This window comes from Schistocerca cancellata, chromosome 3 (genome assembly GCF_023864275.1).
Source record: "Schistocerca cancellata isolate TAMUIC-IGC-003103 chromosome 3, iqSchCanc2.1, whole genome shotgun sequence".
Lineage (NCBI taxonomy): Eukaryota > Metazoa > Arthropoda > Insecta > Orthoptera > Acrididae > Schistocerca > Schistocerca cancellata.
This window is the reverse complement of record NC_064628.1, coordinates 289,427,275-289,447,422: the sequence shown is the minus strand read 5'-3', so window position 1 is coordinate 289,447,422 and position 20,148 is coordinate 289,427,275. Positions and strand designations below refer to the sequence as shown.

General features: G+C 42.3%; 1 protein-coding gene across 1 annotated transcript in view; it reads left to right on the top strand.

Moving 5' to 3' along the window:
- Window positions 1–18,711: 18,711 nt before the first annotated feature.
- The window catches only part of LOC126174971 (MOB kinase activator-like 2), a 355,251-nt gene continuing 353,814 nt past the window's right edge, over window positions 18,712–20,148 (top strand). The window contains exon 1 of the mRNA XM_049921443.1: window positions 18,712–18,847. Within this exon, the coding sequence (XP_049777400.1) occupies window positions 18,843–18,847 (5 nt within the window). The 5' untranslated portion in view covers window positions 18,712–18,842. The remainder of the gene's footprint in view (window positions 18,848–20,148) is intronic.

The following is a 20,148-nucleotide window of genomic DNA, read 5'->3' as shown; positions in this document are numbered from 1 at the left end:
TGACCAACACGAGAAAATTAGAGGAATTAAGAGCCAATTCAGAGGCTCGCCGACAATCATTCTTCCCATGCACCTTTCGCAAGTGGAACAGGGAATAGTAGCTTCCGGAGTGTTAGGTAGATGTGGAGCGCACCTCGTAGGGGATAATATGATATCTTCAATAGGGACAACACAGCTCTAGTTTTAGTAAACACACGTTTTCATGGGAAAATGGAAGTGTTGCCGACGGTGCGGCAGAGATTTTCTGCAGTTCTTAGATTAGACTGCCTGGTTAAGCATCTTGCTAAAATTGACCTTTGGCAACAAACAGCTGAAATCAATGGAAATCATTTCTGATGGGTACAACAGTGGCAATTGTTTCTACATCACAAGGTACACTAACTGCTAAGATGGTACCAAATAAACTGTGTGCAGGAGCAAGAGCAATACGGTTTTTTGCATGACAGAGTAGCAGCAAGTTACATTAGGTCTTGAAATATCACTGCAAGCTTTATGTTAGTAGAACTCCTGTGTAGTAATGACATTTTTGACGAACAGCAATGTTTTACATGAAGAAGTATAGCACGAGCTAGGGACATTAATGGCCAGGTTATGGTGCCAATACGCGTGGATACTTTCAGAAAAGAGGAAGTGAGTCAACAAGAGGAATTGGTAATAGCTACACTAAAAGTACTTTATGAAAAAAACATCGACAGGCCAGTGGTAAAGAACAATCTCAAGCAAACCATCACCACATTTGCGTTGTGTAGTAGAGTCAGTCATTTAGAGGGTAACAACTGATCAATCATGGAGTCATTGTTAATCCAGTACAAAGATTTAATTGAGAAGGTCCATTGCCAGCCACAGAAATTACACATCGGATTCCAACTGGTATTCATACACCAGTATACCACAAGCAATACAGTCCACCAAAACACCTCCAGCTATTGATAGAACAGTTCATAGATCAACAGCTTTAGGAAGGCGTAATAGAACACAACATTAGTCACTGGTCAGCAAGTACAGTAATTGTATCAAAAAAAAAAGTCACCTGACAGGAAAGAAATATAAATTCTGCTGTGATTACAGATGTTTAGATGAAGGCAGATGAATATCTGATTCCTAAGATAACTGAAACTTTGGATAACCCGGGGCATCATAAATTCTTTTCCACAATAGATTTAAGGACTGGTTATCACCAAATTTAAGTATGTCTCGAAGATACACCTAAGACAGCATTTAGAGCACCATTCATTCACTATTAATATTGTAGAATGCCTTTTGGGTTAAAGATGGGCCTGCAACTTTTCAGTGCTTGTTAGATGGAACATTACATTGCTGAAAAAAAGTTATGTTTCATTGGATGTCAGAATGTCAGACATAATTTCAAAATTTAAAAGAGATATTAACTTCAGATCCTGTATTAATTTTACCTGATTTTACCAAAGACTTTATACTATTATGTGATGTAAGCAGTAATGCTTTAGGAGCTATTTTAAGACAAAATGTAGATGACCAGGAACAGCCAGTAGCTTATGCATCACTTCAGCTAAATAAGGCCAAGTGCAGCTATTTGGCTAGAAACAATGAGATGTTAGCTTTAATGTATAGTATTTTATGTTTCTGTTGTTATTTATATGGTTGTAAATTTAAAGCAGCTACAGATCATGCACCCCTGGTTATTGGGACTAAGACACCCCTCAAGTGAACTAGCAAAATGGGCATTGAAATTAACTGTATTTCAATATGAAGTAGTTCACAAGCCTAGTGTTAAACACACAAATGTGGTCACACTTGGTAGGAAAATTGCAGTGTTACAAGTATCTGGGTTAAGTTTGACAGATCTGAAGAGGGCACAAGCAGCTGACAAGGAATACCAATTTTACAACAAGTAACCACAGTTTTTTATGCATGAAGGTTTACTCTGTAGACAAACAAAATGCAGACCATGTGTCATTGTTCCAACAGCACTCCAAGCCGAAATGTTACAACAAGCACATGACTATGTACTGTTGGGTCATGCGGAAAAAAAGAGGTTTTGACAGATAGATTGCAGAGAGATTTGCATGGAGAACACGACATATAGTGATGAGGAGCAATGCATTAGAAATTGCATTCCTTGTGATGCCATTTTTCAATCCAGAAACAAAGCGCCAGTCAGCTCAATGGAAGCACACAGATTCACCGCCAACAAAAAAATTTCGGGTAACCGCCTGTGCTGAAAAAATGATGGTGTCCATGTTCTGGGACAGCGAGGGCGTAAACCTTACCCATTGCGTTCCAAAGGGCACTACGGTAACAGGTGCATCCTACGAAAATGTTTTGAAGAACAAATTTCTTCCTGCACTGCAACAAAAACGTCCGGGAAGGGCTGTGCATGTGCTGTTTCACCAAGACAACGCACCCGCACATTGAGCTAACGTTACGCAACAGTTTCTTCGTGATAACTTTGAAGTGATTCCTCATGCTCCCTACTCGCCTTACCTGGCTCCTAGTGACTTTTGACTTTTTCCAACAATGAAAAACACACTCTGTGGCTGCACATTTACCAGCCGTGCTGCTATTGCCTCAGTGATTTTCCAGTGGTCAAAACAGACTCCTAAAAAAGCCTTCGCCGCTGCCATGGAATCATGGCGTCAGCGTTGTGAAAAATGTGTACGTCTGCAGGGCGATTATGTCGAGAAGTAATGCCAGTTTCATCGATTTCGGGTGAGTAGTTAATTAGAAAAAAAATCGGAGGCCTTAGAACTTGAATGCACCTTGTAAAACTGAAAAAGTTGCATACTAGTCCATTTCAGTCACAAGCAAACAGTCATACAGAGTGAGTTCGCCATACCATAGTGAAACTGTTGACTCATTATGTGAACAGTCAACACTTAGACTGGGATATGTATTTAAGTTATGTGAGGAATGTATACATCTCTACAATCTACAAAGAACAGGTCTTTCACCATATGAAGTAGTGTACGGACAAAAACTGCTGTCACCTTTTGATGTCATCCAGTCAAAGATAGGAACACAGGGCGAACATGTACAGGATTTCCAAATTTGTTAAAACAAACATGGCAATGAATAAAGTGGGCTGACACAAAAGATTTAGAAAGTCAAGAACACATTGGGGAAGGTACAAATAAGTTACTTCACCACAGAGTAGGACAGTGGCTCCTACTGGCCAATCCTTGTAATCCAATGGAAAATTAGGAAATTCTTGACCAAGTTTTGAAGACCATATCAGGTAGTGAAGATGACTTCAGCAGTCAATGTCAAGCTGTGATTGACAATCAAACCTCAATAGTATACGTTAGTCAGATAAGACCTTTTAAGAGTACTGTTGAAGTGTTACCACAAATAGTGTCACCTTACTGCAAAAGATGTTTCCACAGAGAACAAAAGTAGACAGTATGTACCACTCACACCTATGTTTAGGGATAAATGAAAAAGTAAATGTATATTGTATTTAATGTTATGTTGGATTATGTAGATTAATGTTATTTTATTTAGTTTTCTGTAATATGTGTAGTTTTTGGTGGGATACACCTTTATCCAGAGGAAGGAAGAAAGGAAGGGATTCATGATAAATCCTTTCTGCTAGGTAGTGTCAAAGATGATGGCAAAATATACTATCATGGGCACAGTGTTTTTATACGTATGTAAAATGGATGTAATTAAGATCTAGCCACTGCAAACTGGAATTTTATTTTCATGGCAGCCCGACATTTATACATTAACACACAGTTTCCAGCAGTAGGATTAAACTCTTGTTAGCATGGTTTTATGACTCATCTGTATCCAGTCAAATGGAAGCGTATCAATAAGTGGTATCGGCTTCAAATTGGTGAAATGTTGTTTCAGAACACAGGGATACACAGGTTGTTATGTTAGTGAGAGATCTTACTAACTGCATCATGGAGTTACTCACTATTTGTCCAGCTCCGGTAGTACATACTGACAAGTAATCATGTGAAATTCATATTTTCTAAGTCCAAACAGGATGGGTTTGATCAAGCACATGGAACTATCAACATGAGGCAGCCACTAGGCATAAACATTTTGACATGGTTAGTTAGTCACTGGAGTGCAGCATAAACACTTCTGTGTATCAGTGTGAGCGAGCTCGGTGGAAAACTGTTAGGTGAGTGCGGGATAGCTTGCCTCCATTACTCTCATAACATTAAGAAAGAAACACTAAGGATGCCGGAACAACACATATCAGCTGTTTGACAAAACAGTAAAAATACTAAAACAAATTGGTGAAGCAAATGTGGTAGAAGAGAAGACCATTGGCAACTTGTAAAGAGCACAACCGATTCAATGATAAGTAGGAGCGATGGTGTTCATGTTGTCTATACCTGACTCTCTGATTACTGTATTGTAACATCTTGTGTTTTTTTCCAGCACCAGTCATACTCCCACCACCTTATGAAATGGCCATCGATCCATAGCCACAATTGATAGAAGACAGCTTCCAGTTCCAGCTGCCACTGGGGACTATCAACACCATTCCAACCTAGGGCACAATCTGCTCTAGTCTCTAGCATTGCTTGGCGCAGATGGCCTACCAAACCAAGAAATTTATTTATTTATTTACACGTCAAGTTCCATAGGACCAAATTGAGGAGCAAATCTCCAAGGTCATGGAACGTGTCAATACATGAAATTACAACGTAAAAGTAATAACAGATAAAAATAAAACATTTATGAACCCAAAAACAGTCAACCCATAAGTTTAAGTAAACACAATCAACAAAACAACAAGAATAAGCTTACCTTTTCAAGGAACTCCTCGACAGAATACAAGGAGTGACCCATGAGGAAGCTCTTCAGTTTTGATTTAAAAGCGCATGGTTTCCTGCTAAGATTTCTGAATTAGAGTGGTAGCTTATTGAAAATGGATGCAGCACTACACTGCAAACCTTTCTGCACAAGAGTTAAGGATGTCCGATCCAAATGCACGTTTGATTTCTGCCAAGCATAAACTGAGTGAAACCTGCTTATTCTTGGGAATAAGCTAATATTGTTAACAAGAAATGACAGTAAGGAATATATATATATTGAGAAGCCAATGTAAAAATACTCAGACTTGTGAACAGGGGTTGACAAGAGGTTCGTGAACTTACACCCCTTATTGCCTGAACCATGCGTTTCTGATCCAAAGATATCCTTTTAGAATGGGAAGAGTTACCCCAAAATATAATACCATATGACATAAGGGAATGAAAATAAGCAAAGTAGACTAATTTTCATGTTGAATAATCACTCACTTCAGATACTGTTCGAATAGTAAAAATGGCAGCATTAAGTCTGTGAACAAGATCCTGAATGTGGGCTTTCCACGACAGTTTACTATCTATCTGAACACCTAGAAATTTGAACTGTTCAGTTTCACTAATCATATACTCATTCTGTGAAATTAAAATGTCATGATTTGTTGAATTGTGTATTAGAAACTGTAAAAACTGAGCCTTACTGTGATTTAGCATTAGTTTATTTTCTACAAGTCAAGAACTTAGGTCATGAACTGCACTTTTTGAAAGCGAGCCAATGTTGCACAAAACACCCTTTATTAACCAGCTACTGTCATTGGCAAACAGAAATATTTTAGAGTTATCCGTAATAGTAGAGGGCATGTCATTTATATAAATAATGAACAGGAGTGGCCCCAACACTGATCCCTGGGGCACCCCCCCCCCTCCTCCCACTTGACCATACCCCACTCAGACCTCACATCACATCCATTCTCAACATAGTGAATAATGACCCTTTGCTGTCTGTTGCTAAAGTAAGAGGTGAACCAATTGTGAGCTACTCCCAGTCTTCTGTAATGGTCCAACTTCTGGAGCAATATTTTGTGATCAACACAATCAAATGCCTTAGTTAAAAATATGCCTAGTGTTCGAAACCTTTTGTTTAAGACATCCAGTACCTCACAAAGAAAAGACAATATAGCATTTTCAATTGTTAAGTGACTTCTAAGGCCGAAATGTACATTTTATAGCAAATTGTGTGACATAAAATGATCAATTATCCTTACATATACAGCCTTTTCAATAACTTTAGCAAACACTAACGGCATACAAATAGGTCTAAAATTGTCTACATTATCCCTTTTTATAAAGCAGCTTTACTACAGAGTACTTTAATCAGTCAGGAAACTGACCCTTCCTAAAGGAAAAATTACAAATATGGCTAAATACAGGGATAACATGTGCAGCACAGTACTTTAATATTCTGCTAGGCACTCCATCATAACCATGAGAGTCCTTAGTCTTCAGTGATTTAATTACTGACTCAATCTCCCCCTTGTGAGTATCACAGATGAGTATATCGGACATCAATCTCTGAAAGGCATTCACCAAGAGAGTTACAAAAAGGTACGGCCAAGCTTTCAGGAAACATTCCTCACACACAAATAAAGAAAAGATGTTAGTTATGCGGACATGTGTCCGGAAACGGTTAATTTCCATGTTAGAGCTCATTTTAGTTTCGTCAGTATGTACTGTACTTCCTCGATTCACCGCCAGTTGGCCCAATTGAAGGAAGGTAATGTTGACTTAGGTGCTTGTGTTGACATGCGATTCATTGCTCTACAGTACTAGCATCAAGCACATCAGTACGTAGCATCAACAGGTTAGTGACCATCACAAACGTGGTTTTGCAGTCAGTGCAATGTTTACAAATGCGGATTTGGCAGATGCCCATTTGATGTATGGATTAGCACGGGGCAATAGCCGTGGTGCGGTACGTTTGTATTGAGACAGATTTCCAGAATGAAGGTGTCCCAACAGGAAGACGTTCGAAGCAATTGATCGGTGTCTTAGGGAGCACGGAACATTCCAGCCTATGACTCGCGACTGGGGAAGACCTAGAACGACGAGGACACCTGCAATGGATGAGGGAATTCTTCGTGCAGTTGACGATAACCCTAATGTCAGCGTCAGAGAAGTTGCTGCTGTGCAAGGTAACGTTGACCACGTCACTGTATGGAGAGTGTTACGGGAGAACCAGTTGTTTCCGTACCATGTACAGCGTGTGCAGGTACTATCAGCAGCTGATTGACCTCCACGGGTACACTTCTGCGAATGGTTCATGCAAAAAGGTGTCAATCCTCATTTCAGTGCAAATGTTCTCTTTAGGGATGAGGCTTCATTCCGACGTGATCAAATTGTAAATTTTCACACTCAACATGTGTGGGCTGATGAGAATCCGCACGCAATTGTGCAATCACGTCATCAACAAAGATTTTCTGTGAACATTTGGGCAGGCATTGTTGGTGATGTCTTGATTGGGCCCCATGTTCTTCCACCTACGCTCAATGGAGCACGTTATCATGATTTCATATGGGATACTCTACCTGTGTTGCTAGAACATGTGCCTTTACAAGTACAACACAACATGTAGTTCATGCACGATGGAGCTCCTGCACATTTCAGTCGAAGTGTTCGTAAGCTTCTCAACGAAAGATTCGGTGACCGATGGATTGGTAGAGGCGGACCAATTCCGTGGCCTCCACGCTCTCCTGACCTCAACCCTCTTGACTTTCATTTATGGGAGCATTTGAAAGCTCTTGTCTACGCAACCCCGATACCAAATGTAGAGACTCTTCGTGCTCGTATTGTGGACGGCTGTGATACAATATGCCATTCTCCAGGGCTGCATCAGGGATTCCATGTGACAGAGGGTGGATGCATGTATCCTCGCTAACGGAGGACATTTTGAACATTTCCTGTAACAATGTGTTTGAAGCCAAGCTGGTACGTTCTGTTGCTGTGTGCTTCCATTCCATGATTAATGTGATTTGAAGAGAAGTAATAAAATGAGCTCTAACATGGAAAGTAAGCGTTTTTGGACACATGTCCACATAACATATTTTCTTTCTTTGTGTGTGAGGAATGTTTCCTGAAAGTTTGGCCGTACCTTTTTGTAACACCCTGTATGATTCCCTGTAGAAACTAAATTTTTATTTAATTCATCAGGGAAGCTCAGAAAATGAGTGTTAAATACTGCACATATACTGCTTTATCAGTAAGAGAAATATTTTTACTGCGAACTGACTTTATATCAGCGACCTTGTGCTGCTGACCAGACATTCCTTCACAATTGACCATAAGGTTTTAATTTTATCCTGTGAATTAGCTATTCCATTTGCATACCACACACTCTTTGCCTTCCTAATAACATTTTTAAGCACCTTACAATACTGTTTGTAATGGGCTACTGCAGCCTGATTGTGAGTACTTCTAACATTTTGATATAATTCCGACTTTGTTCTACACGATATCCTTATCCCACCAGTCATCCACCTGGGCTGCCTATTACTGCTAGTACCCAATTTGGAACGTTCTAATTGAAAGCAATTCTCAAAGAGCATAAGAAATGTGTTAAGGAAAGCATTAAATTTATCAACTATGTTATCGGCACTACATACATCATGCCAATCTTGTTCCTTGACATGGTTTAAAAATCTCTCTATTGCTGTTGGATTAGCTTTCCTAAATAGTTTGTAGTCACATTCAACATTTATTTGAGTAAAAAAACCTTTTCGTGTTAAAATTTGTGCAGCATGGTCTAAAAGGCTATTCACTCTTTTACTAGCAGAATGCCCATCTCGTAATGAAGAATGAATAAAAATATTGTCTATGGCTATGCTACTGTTCCCCTGCCCCTAGTCGGAACAAACACAGTCTGCATCAGATCATATGAATTTTGGAGATCTACCAACATCCTTTTTCTTGCACCATCATACACAAAATTTAAATTGAAGTCACGACATATAACTAATTTCTCGTACTTCCTACAAAGTGAATCAAGAACCCTCTCTAGCTTGAGCAGAAATGCTCTGAAGTCAGAGTTAGGGGACCTATAAACACAACAATTAGAAGTTTAGTTTCACTAAATTCAACTGCCCCTGCACAACATTCAAATATCTGTTCAGTGCAGTGCTGTGATACATCTACGGATTCAAATGGAATACGGTTTTTTATGTACACAGCCACTCCCCGACCCCGCAAGGAACTCCTTGAAAAACAGCCAGCTAATCTGTATAGTAGTAAACGAAGCCTCTGAATTGTCAAATTATTTAAATGGTGTTCTGACATACCAACAATTTCAGAGTCAACATTTGTAAGCAGTTCACTAACTTTATCTCTAATACCTCTTATATTTTGATAAAATATGCAAATCCCTTCTCTACTTGGAAACATGACATCCTCTGAAGGTGAGCCCTTAGTTAGAGGGACTTCCTTTAAGCAGGTATACCTATCAGCTGACTTCAACGTAAAAAAGGTGCACCTCTAACACCAACTACCACAGGAATTTTTCCATGAGCGATCTCGTCACCACCCACCACATTGTCACCTATAAGCTTTGCAAGCCACCCCTTCCCGTACCTAATGAGGTGCAGACCATGCCTAGTGAAACCAGAATTCAACACATCACAGTATACAACATTGTTGTTGATTGGCTGGTTGGTTTAAAAGGGGGTAAGGGATCAAACTGCTTGGTCATCAATCCCTTGTTGCTATTGTAACAATTCCACAAGGGAAAGAATAAAACAAACTAGACATACAGCACAATACCAAGAGGAAGGAAAAGCCACAAGAACGGCAGAAGAGCAACAATCACTACAAGGAACAAAAAAGAAGAAGAAAAACAAAGAGACGCAAGAAACAGGTAGAAGAGAGTAAAACAGGAGAGCAGATTACCGTGGCTGGCTGACCATAAAATTAAAAGGATAAGCCAGCCACTTTGCAACACGTTAACACCTCCACCATAAAAGCACTACGGTGGAGGGCACTGAGGGGCAAAGAACATGCACTAAAACTTAGATCAAATTATAAAACCCACCCTCGTGTATAAAATGTAGAAACCAAATCAGCTGATGAGGTGTTGCCTGCTAAAACTAATGATAATGAGTCTGGTAAATGAAGATGATGTCTCAAGGCAACCAAACTGTCACAGTGCAAAAGAATATGGGCCACTGTCAACCGGACACTGTACTGACACTGAGGTGGGTCTTCACGGTGCAGGAGGTAGCCGTGGGTCGCCCAAGCATGGCCAATGTGGAGCCAGCAGAGAATCACAGTGTCCCTGTGAGAGGCCCGCATGGAGAACTTTCACACATTCATGGTCTCCTTATTGGCACGCAGTTTGATGTGCATACTGAGACTGACATTCTGTCTCCCAAAGCCGAAAAGCCTTGCAGTGTAATAATGAATGCAGGTCACTTATAGGAATGGCGATCTCCATAAGCAGTTGAAGAGCCTGTCGGCAAGTTAGTTGCCTGGGATTCTGATGTGACCTGGAGTCCAAACAAACAACAATTAACGACTGGACCATTCCAGGGCACAGATGGACTCCTGGATGGTCACTATCCGAAGGATGATGAGAGTAGCACTGATTGATAAGTTGTAGGCTGCTCAAGGAGTCAGTACACAGAAGAAACGGCTCCACCGGGCATGAATGGATGTACTGAAGAGCATGAGATACAGCCACCAGCTCTGCAATGAAAACACTGCAGCCATCGAGCAAGGAATGCTGTTCAACATGGCTTCTATTAACATAGGCAAAGCCAACGTGACCATCAGCCATTGAGCCTTCTGTACAAACTACTTCAGAGCTCCGGAACACGTCAAGAATTGAGAGGAAATGGCAGCAGAGAGCCATGGGAGTAACTGAGTCCTTAGGGCCATGTGAAAGGTCCAGGCAAAGCTTCAGCCGAGGTTTACACCACGGAAGTGTATGTGAATAGGCCACGAGTAGAGGTGGTAAAGGGAACGACTCCAGTTCAGACAGAAGTGATCGGAAGCGTAAGCCCTGACCTGGGCCACCGATGCGGGAGATGAACCGCAGTGGTTGGGAAAACAAGACAGTAGTTTGGATGGGCAGAACTAAGAAAGTGTTCAATGTAACTGGCAAGCAGTTGTGCATGCCTAACCTTCAACGGAAGGGCTCCGGACTCCACCAGGATGCTGGTCACTGGACTCATCCTAAAAGCTCCCATTGCTAGTCAAACGCCACAGTGGTGCAGCACTGGGTCAAGTAAACGCAACACTGAGGACGCTGCCGAACCATAAACCAGACTCCTATAGTCAAGGCGGGGTTGAACAAGGGCTCTTTAGAGCTGCAGCAGCATAGAATGATCTGCACCCCAGTTGGTGTTGCTCAGGCAGCGGAGGGCACTGAGGTGCTGCCAGCACTTCTGCATGAAGAAGCCACATCAATCATGTGTCGAAAACCAGTCCTAAGAATCAATATGTCGTCATTAAGGTAAAGTTCTGGTCCCGGATGAATGGTACAACACCAACAGAAGTGCATGACACAAGACTTTGCAGCTGAAAACTGGAAGCTGTGGGCTAGGGCCAATGACTGTGCCTTGTGTATGACTTCCTGTAGGCGCCACTCAGCAACACCACTATTGGAGTAGCAGTACAAAATACAAAAGTCATCTGCATACCGACGGCCTGACAGCTACTGCTAGGCAGTTAATGGACATTAAAAATAGAGATACACTCAATACAGAGCCCTGCAGGACCCCACTCTCCTGGATATGGGGGAACTATGGGAGGCACCAACCTGGACATGGGAAGTACGGAGCGACAGGAAACTTTGGATAAAAATCGCGAGTGGGCCCTGGAGATCTCACTCATACAATGTGGCAAGGATTTGATGTCGCCATGTCCTGTTTTGTAAATCGAAAAAGATGGCAACAAGGTGTTGGTGCCTGGAAAACGCTGTTCGGATGGCAGAGTAGAGGGATGCAAGATTATCGGTAGTAGAGAGACCCTGGTGGAAAGCGCCCTGGCATGGAGCCAGTAAGCTACATGGCTCCAGGACCCAACCCAACTGTTGACACACCATATGTTCTAGCAACTTACAAAGAACGTTGGTAAGGTTGATGGGCCCATGGCTATATACATCAAGTGTGTTTTTACCAGGACTCAGCACTGGAATGATTGTGCTATCCCGCCATTGCGATGGAAAGATGCCATCACACCAGATCCGGTTGAAGATGATGAGGAGATGTCACTTGTAGTTGGATGAGAGATGTTTAACCATCTGACTGTGGATCCGATCTGGCCCAGGAGCTGAGTTGGGGCATTGTGCATGGGCACTGAGGAGCTCCCATAATGTAAATGAAACGTTATAGGGTTCACTGTGGCATGTAGTGAACGAGATGACTTTTGCTTCCATCTGCCATTTAAGAGTGCGAAAGGCTGGAGGTTAAGTCTCCAACACAGAGGCTCGAGCATAGTGCTCAGCAAAGTGTTCGGCAATCGCATTTGCGTTGGTAGATAACACGCCATTGATGGTAACGCCAGGGACAACTGTTGGGGTCTGGTACCCAAAAACAAGTCTGATCTTTGTCCAGACTCAGGAAGGTGACGTGTGGCACCCAATAGGTGAGATCCATCATTTTATAAGCTGGTGAACGAGAGTATGGAGCCGTTTAAAATCTTTTAGGTGCTCCAGAGATGGGTGCCACTTATGCTGCTGTAGAGCCCACCTACACTCTTTAATGGTCTCAGCAATGTCGGGAGCATCCCAAGGAACAAGGAATCGCGTTTTCCGCAGCAGAAACTATCGTTCTAGTGACCACTCAACTACCACATCGATGGTACTATGTAGGGGAGATTCAACAGTGACAGCAGAGGTGAAAGCTTCCCAGTCTGCCTTGTTTAGAGCTCATCTGGGTAGGCATCTGTGGGCATGATGCCGGGAGAGTGAGAGGAAGATGGGAAGTGGTTACTACAACACAAGTCATCATGGAATCTCCAGTAGACAGATGGGAGAAGTCCTGGGCTGTAAAGTGATAAATCAGTGGCCGAATAAGTGCCATGAACCACACTGAAATGTGTGCGAGACCCAGTATTTAGTAGGCAGAAGTCAAGCTAAGATAGTAAATTTTTGACCTCTCTACCTCAGCCAGTAAGTACGTGCCATCCTACAAGGGGTTATGGGCATTAAAATCTCCCAAAAGTAAGAAAGGTTAAGGGAGTTGATGAATCAGTGCAGTTAAGACGTTCAGGGGTACCACACTATCTGGAGGAAGATATATGTTGTGGACAGTTATTTCTGGCATTGTCCTTATCCTGACAGCCACAGCTTCAAGAAGAGTGTGAAGGGGTACAGGTTCCTTACATACTGAGTTCAGGACATAGATGCAAACTCCACTTGACACACTATTATATTAGCTATGGTTCTTGTAATATCCCCTATAGCCACGGAGGGCAGGGGTCTGCATTGCTGGGAACCAGGTTTCCTGGAGGGAAATGCAGAAAGCAGGTGTAAAGTTTAACAATTGCCATAGCTCAGCCAGGAGATGGAAGAAACAGCAGCAATTCCACTGGATGATGATGTTTTCATGAGGCAGGGAAGGCATGAAAGGCTCAATGAGGCAGTTTACGCCTCAGGGTCACCTGCTGCCAATGATTTAGTTCCTGAGCAGTCTATATCCATTGTGTCTGAGGGTCTGCCGAGATCTAGGTCCTCAGTGGATGCCGGAATCTCCACCTCTCCCTCAGATGCAGAGCTTGTAGGTAGCGGCGGTGTGGGTACCACGGCAATTTTCTTGTCGTTAGGGGGTATCCTTTTTTGATTTCTCTCACTGCTCCTTGGGTTTCTCTGGCTGGGAGGGCTTCTTTGATTCAGTCTCCAGGACTGAGGGCGATCATGAAGTCCTACGACCATCTGCTTTTGGGCACTTCAGCCACTGGCGGGTGTCATCTTTCCCACTAGTAGAAAACTGTGAAGGGAGGGATCTGAGGAAGCCAAGGGACTCCTTCCTAGTGAGAGTAGCCGAAGAAGACTTATACTTTTCTGGCTGAAAAGTGGGGACTGATGTCCCCGATGGTTGGGGAGGCAGTGCTCCCGAGGTAGGTGGCGCGGGAGCAACAGGTAGGGAAGTGCCCCCCACCATCAAGGGGGCATGTGTAGTCTTGAGACTCTGAGAGCTGACGGGAATTGACTGAACGGATGGGGCTAGAACTGTTCTCGTAGTGGCGGCATAAGATGATGTCGGAGGTACAGGATGTAGGTGGTCAAATTTCCTCTTAGCTTCAGTGTAGGTCAGTTTGTCCACGGTCTTGTATTCCATGATTTTCCATTCCTTCTGGAGAACCCTGCAGTCTGGTGAGCAAGGGGAATGGTGCTATCCGCAATTGTCACAGAGAGGAGACAGGGCACATGAAGTATTGGGACGTGTTGGACATCCACAGTTGCGACGTATGACGCCGGAAGTACAACAGGAAGACATATGTTTGAACTTGCAGCACTTAAAGCACCGCATCAGGGGAGGAATATATGTCTTGACATCACACTGGTATACCATCACCTTGACCTTCTCAGGCAAGGTGTCACCCTCGAAGGCCAAGATGAAGACACCGGTGGCAGCCTGGTTATCCCTCGGACCCCGATGGACGCGCCGGATGAAATGAACACCTCGCCACTCTAAATTGGTGCGCACCTCGTCGTCAGACTGCAAAAGAAGGTTCCTGTGGAATATAATACACTGGACCATATTTAAGCTCTTATGGGGCTTAATGATAACAGAAACATCCCCAAATTTGCCACAAGCGAGTAATGCCCGTGACCGGGCAGAGGATGCTGTTTTTATCAAGACTAACCCTGATCGCATTTTGAAAAATCCCTCCACCTCCCCAAACTTGGCCTCTAAATGCTCCACAAAAACTGAGGCTTCGTTGACATGAAGAATGCCCCATCAGCTCTCGTACATACAAGGTACCAGGAGAAGTAAGATTTGCTGCCATCCTTAGCCTGGCATTCCTCCCATGGTATGGCCAGGGAAGAGAACAATTTGGGGTCATACTTCTTCGCACTGTAGTTGGACCTCGGCCACTTAGAGGCTGCTGGCATTGGGCCACCAGCAAGAGATGACATAGTACACTTCATTGCGTCTTCCGCCCTGATGCCACGCACTCTATCCAGGGGCCATCTCCACAGAAGCCACCCGGCCGCAGCAAAGGTCACCTGGCGGGATGGCCATTGCCAGAATTCCCGAGGCCCCAGGGTGACAGGCATCTACTCCTTGGCGCACATGGGCAGTTAATGGTGCAGGCATCAGCAGAGCGACCCCTGTGTAGTCAAGGGGCTACAACCAACAGGGTACATGGTGGCCACACCACAATGGACTGGCTACTGTGCTCAATATCAGGTGCAAACAAGAAAACAAGTTCATTATCATAATCAGTGAAGAAAACAATACTACACAATGGATGGAGGAAAACGCACCCAGGAGGGTGACCTCGCCCAACAGCTGGAGAATGAGCGGAAGTGCAGATTATGTCGATGAAGGATGCAAGAGGCCTCAGTGAATACAGACACGATGCACCATGTAAAGCACCCTTTCCAATTGGCTTGGTCTTTGGGAAAATTTAGAAGAATGGAGGTCAAACCCAAAAGGAGACCATCACACAAAGGCCAAAACGCGAGATACCTTTTAGTCGCCTCTTACGACAGGTAGGAATACCTCGGGCCTATTCTAACCCCTGGACCCACAGGGGGGCATCGTTGTTCATTTGAATCTGATGACACAACACGGGCAGTGACCAGGGAGGGGCAGCGTACTCCCAGAACAGCATGTGAAACACAACACATTCTCTCTCTCTCTCTCTCTCTCTCTCTCTCACACACACACACACACACACACACACACACACACACACACACACACACACAGTGGCCACCGCCATCCTTACACAGGGCTTCAGGAGGGCCATGCCTCCCATACTATGGGTGGCAACTCAGTAACTAGAAGTCGCTGGACTGGCCACCGGCTGATGCAGTGAACTATACAGAGAAATAACTGAAGTAATAGTTAATTCTGTTCTATTGCACCTACCAACATCACGCAGATTCCTCAGGGGTTTCCAAACCAGGATCTCTTGGTGAGAGACATTTTTCAAGGTCTTGTGTTTACACTATGCACGGGAGAGTGCTCAGAATGGCTCGAGGGTGTCCATTGTTGACTATTCGAGATTTGATGACATTTCCATTGCACTTAAAACAAATTTTTCTTTCTGAGAGCAAGGACTTAAATCTACACATTAGTCTCAGAAGTGAACTGATTGAAGCAAGTTTTCATTCCAATACTGTGATTTTCACATTGTCATAGGCTCCAGCTATATCACAGAAAGCCAAAAACAGGAAAAAAAATTTCATGAAGGTCCACCGAATATTAATAGACAAAACCCCTATGTTGACAAGAGCACTCTTTCCCTTCTGAAATTCAAACCGGGTCTGGAGCAGAATATTACTCCTCTCCATCCACCATTCTAATCTATTTTTAACCATTCTTTCAAGTGTTTAGATCTTACAGTTAGATCTAACAATGAGAAATCCGGGATGGATTAACAACAATATTACAAAAAGGACAGATTTCTACTCACTATGCAAAAGGGATGATGGGTCACAGACAGGCAGAAAGAAAAGAATGCTGTACATTTAAGCTTTAGGCCACTGGGCCCAGTGGGCAGAGACAGTAGTCATGTGCGTGTGTGTGTGTGTGATCTACTTCAGGAGAAAACCTATCGACCAAAGGCTTAAGTGTAGCCTGTCTACGACTCAATGGCTCCTCTATACATTGTGTAGCAATCTATCTTTTTCATAATATTAAAATTAGATCTGCGAGACATGTAGGTCAACTGTGATAGGAGACCCCTTGGCAAGTCAGTCATCCTAATCATATCACAATTAAATTATTGTCATGTGCAAGTAGATATAATCACTACAATGTGGAGGATGGGGGTTCTATTCCATATACTGCCAGGGATTTTTCCATGGTGGGAGGACTGGGACAGAGTGCACTCAGCGCTGTGTGAAACCTGAGGAGCAACTTGGATGAGAAGTAACAGCTCCAAGATCTGGGAAACTCATAATACAAGGAAGAGCAGAGTGCTGACCATATACCCTCCATACTTCCATCCAAATGCCACCACTGGCAGAGAATGACAAAACAGCTGGTTGGCAGTGAATGGCCCACCAGAGACATAACGCAGAACTAGATGTAGATAATTGAAATGAAACTTTCTCCACTCTGACGGTTTCAAGAATTGTCCACATTTATGGAGATTGTTGTAATTAGTACACTGATGGATTCAATTTAGGGAGCTAAACTGCAAAATCATCAGTGCCCATTTCTTAGTAAGTGTGCTAAAAATTGACTGATTAGCAGTACCTATAAAACCAATCATTAAGATGCAACATTCACATTCACTGGTACCTAATTATCGTTATCTGAAACATATGATGATAGATTAGTTCTGCAGTTATCAAATCCTGATTATAAACAAACCTTTAATAATAGTTTTACATCAACACCACTTACGTCAGAAGTAGGGTTATCAGTACACCCTCCGGTAGGCGAGAGGCTACCCACTTCTCAGCGTATGTTCACACTACAACAAAGGAATATATGAAGAAACTTTGTATGGGGTTAAACTTAAGACATAATAGGTTATTGCAAAATAAGCATTTTGGCTATAGTTTTTAAAACGCTCTATTAATTGCATTTGTTCTGAGTACTCCACATACACTAATCTGTTTATTGATGGTGGAATGCTTGGATACAATCTTCAGTTTTTTGTAATTTTTCACGACATGCAGATGGAATTCGGCTCCAAAGCCATTTTTCGGAGTAGTGTGCTGAATGTGGGTGATGGAGAAGGAAATTAATTAGGTGAAATCAAAGGCTGATGGGAAGTCCGATTTTTCTACTCATGTACTTTGTAAATACTTTAATCCAAACTTATGATACTGTATATCCAGGAGAAAGGCGTGGTACATACTCTGCTATGTACTGGGACACTAGAGGACCGAGAGGAGCAAGACAGCTGACAAAGTATTCAGTCAAGATAACAATTTTGTGTCAACACAGAAGGGAATTATGATGGAGAGACAAAACCAGACAGTGACAAACAACAAGCTGTGGTAAGTGACGGCGATAGTCCAACCATGGCATACCTCCTTCCTGTCTCCATGTGATGAAGTAGTCTTCACTCACCTTCGTACAGATTTTCGTCCTTTGACACACACACACACACACACACACACACACACACACACACACACACACACATACACACATGAAGCTCCACTGGAATCCAATGTATCACAGTTTAACAGTGCTTTTTTAAAGCGTTTCATGAATGAACTGTGTCAAAAAGGGTTTCAAACAAATGGAAAAATTTAAAGCAGACACAGTAAGAAAAGACTTCTCATCCGTTTCGGGCTGAAGGAATAAGTTAGTGGGACAACTATATCAGATCCTCGGTTAATTTGAATAACACTGATATTCGATACCTGTGATATTGTTATATCGCCACTGACAGCAGCAATATACAAATCGGTGTTACCACAGTAAAAATGTTACTCCGTGAATGTTAGTTGTATATGATTCTACGACATTCCAATTACCTTCAGCCGCATTAGAAATATACTTTAAGTATTTATCTGATACATGCTTCATCTAAGAATCTCTCCCACAGGACAGAAGACAGCAACCGGTGTTATGGAGTCAGTCGGAACTTCTTTCTATACAGTATGCTAACAATAACTAATTAAGAGATGCGCTTCGCTTCCTAGCGCAGCACCTTACTTCCACCTAATGTGAAGTGTGAACACGTAGTGCCAAATTTCACCGAGAGATCGCTCTGAGCTATTTGTTTTTTTAAGGGAGAATTGTGGGAACATTATTCCTTGGTCAGACGCCATGTTTATTTTTTGTGTGCTGTGGACGGGACGTGTGAAGCAAAATCATTAGTGATTTGGTTTTGTTGGAAAGTGACATTTGAAAAGTCTTCAAACTGGATAGGCTACCCGAATATCTCCGCGATACCGTGGACTGGTTTATGGGGTGAGTGTTCACAAAAACATAGAAAATCGCTATATTTTCGAAGTACCTGAAGTCCTCTCCTGTGTAGGGGATGTAAACTGAAATGTCAAGACTCCTGACAGCACTGTTATCACTTTGACAGCACTAAGTATTGTTATGACATTTGAATTAGAGCCTTCATTCGTTCAGTACATTGCTTATATCGATTGTAGTACTGAAGTAGTCGGTACAAAAATAACTTTTCTGCGACAGATCCACAGCAAATTATTTTTCCCCAAGAGGAACACCATCAACAATATCACATGAAAGCTTGACATCATAATTGGATAGGTAGTAATGATCTGGCACATCAAAACAAAACTCTCCTACCAAACTTTAATACTTTTGCGAACAAATGCGATTGAATTATAGTATTTGGTATCGTGAAAATTTTGCAAGGGTAACGTAAAATGAATAAAAGTTTAGGAAATTGTATGACATGTAACTATTAAACGAAGGTCTCAATTTCATAGCGTTTTCTAATATGTTGTACATCAGAACTGTTGCTGTTACCGTCTGTTTGAGCGCTTACTCAGTGGACTTAAGTTTCAGGTTTTCATCCACTGTTTGAAAAGAATGCCAACTTGTCGAATTACGTCTCATGTTTCAGTGCAAGAAAAATTTATGCACCAAATCGTAGCATTACACTTCTTGAATTTCTACGTCTAAAACTCTTGCACGAAATCGTGCTTCGTTTGTAAACATTTGTGTGCGTTTGTGGATGAGGTAACTGCCAATTCTTGTTTGTGAAACGGCCCTTGGACTTTTGTACCAAGTAAAATTCTTCATCAATAATGGGGAAGGTACTGCATTTTTTTCGTTTTCATGTATCTATGAAGAAGGAGATTTGGCTGCCTGGCCGCCTTGCTAACTTGTGTTTTGCTTGTCTTATAACGCTTTTAATGGCGATGTTTTACGTTCTTGGAAGGTTTTTGTTTATTCTGTGTAACTCACTTCGGTATATTTGCATGAGAAATGAAAAAAATAACACGAAGAAACCCATGATCCTAATGTAGCAGCAAATATATTTCACGTCCGTGCTTATGTTGGGGACAGCGTAACTGATGTAAAACGTTGGGTGTAATTCATTCCTCAGTGTGGCCTTGTCATATACTTCTAAAGAACTTTCGGTTGTTATTGTAAATTGGTAATATTAAACCATACTGTATCCAAGTCGTATAATGGTGTTTTGAAACCAATATTTATAGAAAACTGATAAAAGTATTCAAGAGAGTGTTGTTGATCTAAATTAACATCAGTAAGATGTTTTTCGATTCGTAACT